At 41.6% G+C, this 3,329-nt stretch overlaps 1 protein-coding gene across 1 annotated transcript; it reads right to left on the bottom strand.

The window, feature by feature from the left end:
* Positions 1–325: 325 nt before the first annotated feature.
* SLITRK4 (SLIT and NTRK like family member 4) lies at positions 326–2,888 on the bottom strand. Its single transcript, XM_054996805.1, has one exon. It carries the CDS (start codon positions 2,834–2,836, stop codon positions 326–328), a length of 2,511 nt encoding a protein of 836 aa, XP_054852780.1. The 5' UTR covers positions 2,837–2,888.
* Positions 2,889–3,329: the final 441 nt, after the last annotated feature.

Genomic DNA, 3,329 nt, shown 5'->3' with positions numbered 1-3,329 from the left:
CTTTAACAAATCACAAGGAGATGAAAGTTTTGCAATTAGGGTAGAAAACATATATGCCTCTTGAGGTTAAATTCAGTGTAATATGTGTATAAAGCAACTTTTTTTTTTTTGCAATAGAGTTTGCAATATCCCTTACAGGGATTCCACAGGGCAAGAGTTTCATGAAATAAAATCTATTTGGAGCAAGAGTTTTATTAAATACCCCTGGATCACCTGCCTCTATGCCTATACCAGTAGAATATCATATTTGGAAATTAAAAGTCAACAAAAGGCACTTGCATCATTAAATAAACGTCCTCAGTAGGAAATGAGATTGCATGGACCCCTACATTTTATTCAAAGCTGTTTGCTCTTCAAGAACTTGTAAGTAGTCTGGCGAGCCCTGAAGTTTAGCTTTGAGTTCAAAATACTCACTCTTTCTTTGTTCTACTACAATTTTACTATGATTGCCACCTATTAAAGATTTCTTGCTTTTTCTGTCTTGTTGTTTCTCTGGGTAGCGTATTTCAAAGCCACTCACCCCTATACTGTTGTATTCCTTTTTGCTTTCAAGAAAATTCTGAATAAAGACATTAGAATCCCGACCTGGGAATAATTCATCCAATTCATCAATTGTGCTAAGTCTTTTCCTGCTGTCCATGTGCAATAAATCTTTCTCCTTGTCACTGTTATTTCGTAGAATGACTTTCTGCCCTGGTGGTTCTGCAAACGTGAAGCCCGTTTCCGTTTCCTTTAAGCCGCACGAGTGACTTTTGCTCATTTGCTCAATGGTTTGAGGGATGAAGGCTTCTGCACCTAGAGTGTCCTTTTTGTTGGACATGTGGTCATGCTTTCGCAGCTGCAGTTGCATGGAGCTGCACTCTTGGCTCCCGAGCCCTTCATGCTTCACGGATGGTTTTTTGTTACGGCGAAGAACAAAGACGAGGAGACAAAAAGCAACAAAGACCGTTAAAATAAGCACGACCAAAATGCTTAAGATGAGGATCGACAATGGAACCGGACCACCCGGAGGACTCCGAATGGGGCCCAGTGGTGTAGTAAACGTGACAGCAGGTGCAGGGCTAGTGAAAACAGCAGATGGCTTGTTCAAGAGTTTGGGACACAAAATCTCATTTTTGAGTGACTTCAGTTCAATGTTCGCAAACTGCACAGGGGTCTCACACTTTAACTCTTTCACCACAATGCCTTCATTCAGTTTTTCCAACCAGAGCTTCAAAGCGACCAGGTCACAAGTGCAGTCCCATGGGTTCCCTTCCAAATCAATCTGCGTCAAGGATTTCAGCTGATCAAGGACACCACTTACAGGCAGGTACATGAAGTGGTTGTTCCTCAAGTTGAGCCGAGCAAGTGGCGCTCCGGCAAAAATGTAGGCTGGCAGACTTCGCAGAAGATTGTTGTTCAAGTACAGTAGCTGCAAATTTGGCATCAAGTCAAAAGTGCCACCTAAAATTTCCTTGATGACATTGTATTCCAAATACAGGTACTGAAGATTATGTAGGCCGGCAAACATTTCAGGATTCAACCGCTCAATCTGATTGCCATTGAGATACAACCTTCGTAAATTTGTAAGGTTGCGGAAAACTTCCCCTTTGATGGCAACAATCCGATTACTGCCAAGATGGAGTAAATCCAGCCCATCAAATTCAGCAAAATCAGAAGTGTCCACATCCTTAATATAATTGCCATTCACATGCAGTTTCTTGGCATTCAATGGCTTGGGGACAAGTTCAGCCAACGACTGGATATTTCTCTCTTGACAACTGACACTTAATCCCAAATCTGAAGGATGAGTTTTGCAAACACAAGGATGTGGACAAGGAGTCAGAGGTGCTCTGGTTTGGAAATAAACTATTTGACTGAGAGTCCGGTTAGACAGAGATTTACCTGCTACAATTCCCGAGATCTTGGAAGGGTTTGTAGTTTTGGGAGGCTTGGTGACCAATCTGTGCATTGTCGTTTGTGTAGTATGGCCATTAGGTGTGCTGTAACCAGGTTCTAGCTGTGACGGAGGCAGAATGCGCACATCAAAATCACTCCCTGTCCCCATGGAACATAACTCTTGTTTGTTGGTTTCTTTAAGAAGCCTCCCATACAAATCACTGGGTGTCTCACAGATGGCTTCTCCAATGTAAATATTATAGGGCATATTCTCCAGCCATGCCTTCAATGGCAAGAGATCACAAGTGCAATTCCAAGGATTGTCTTCTAGTTGCAGTTCAACAATGCGCCCAATGTGCTCCAGAACCCCAATATACGGCAGCTTCTGTATTCGGTTCCCACGTATATCCAGATGTGTGAGAGAAGCAAAACGGAAAATATTATCAGGAAGGAAAGAGATCAGATTGTCATTAAGGATGAGGACTTTCAGCTTGTGAAGCTTGTTGAAGGATCCCCGTTCAATATATTTGATTAAATTGTAGTCAGCTTGGAGATACTCCAAGTTCTCAATGCCAAGGAAAGTGTCAGCTCGGAGGATCTTTAATTCATTGTTGTTCAAGTGCAACTGTTTTAATGCACTGAGACCCAGGAAAGCTCCTCCTTCAATGTTCTGCAATTTATTGTTACCCAGCTGCAGAGATACGGCATGAGTAAAGTTCAGGAATGTATTTGGGTACAGGATGATCAGGAGATTGTTTTGAAAATTGAGGTGATAGAAATTAGACCAAGGTGGTTTCAGCTGGTTTGGTCTGTAGACTGCAACCTTTTCACAGTTGACATAAAGTACATTCTCCACCGACACACAGGAGCAAACATTGCAAATTTCCACAGATGAGTCAGTCTCTGGATCCGTACAGGAAGCTGGGCTGGACAAAACCAGAACGAACCACAGAAGCATCTTCTTATGATCAGCAATCAAAGCTATTGCTCCTGAACAAAGACAGAAAATCTACAAAAGAAGAAGAACAAAAAGAACACATTTCAGTTGTCATAATTCTAATTTTCTTTCTTTTTCAAAAAAAGGCATTTAGGTGAAAGCTAAACACAGAGCTAGTGCTGCCGAGCAAGGACAGCTTCAGCATGACAAGACCATAAAATATATTGCAGCAATTCCAGTAGGGCATAGATGTACCTTGCATTTGAAATTATAGCTCTCTGTCCATCCTCTCTCATGCATATCCCCACACAAATTATCTATAGATCCAGTGCATTTCTCTGACTCGGGTATGACATGTATTCCAAAACAAAATTAAAATCACCAAAGTAGCATTTACATTTTCATGTATGTTTATCATTCCAAATACTGTCCATTTACACGTAGTCTGAGAGATTTAGATCACATCATATTTGGAGGCTGTGTACGATACATTCCAAAGGCAGCGGGGGATGGG

Source organism: Eublepharis macularius, chromosome 13 (assembly GCF_028583425.1).
Source record: "Eublepharis macularius isolate TG4126 chromosome 13, MPM_Emac_v1.0, whole genome shotgun sequence".
Lineage (NCBI taxonomy): Eukaryota > Metazoa > Chordata > Lepidosauria > Squamata > Eublepharidae > Eublepharis > Eublepharis macularius.
The sequence above is the reverse complement of the archived record's forward strand: the minus strand, read 5'-3'. Positions and strand labels throughout refer to the sequence as shown.

Bases quoted from the DNA above. Each gene is read 5' to 3' on its own strand.
- SLITRK4 (XM_054996805.1), bottom strand. From the start codon at position 2,836: ATGCTTCTGTGGTTCGTTCTGGTTTTGTCCAGCCCAGCTTCCTGTACG.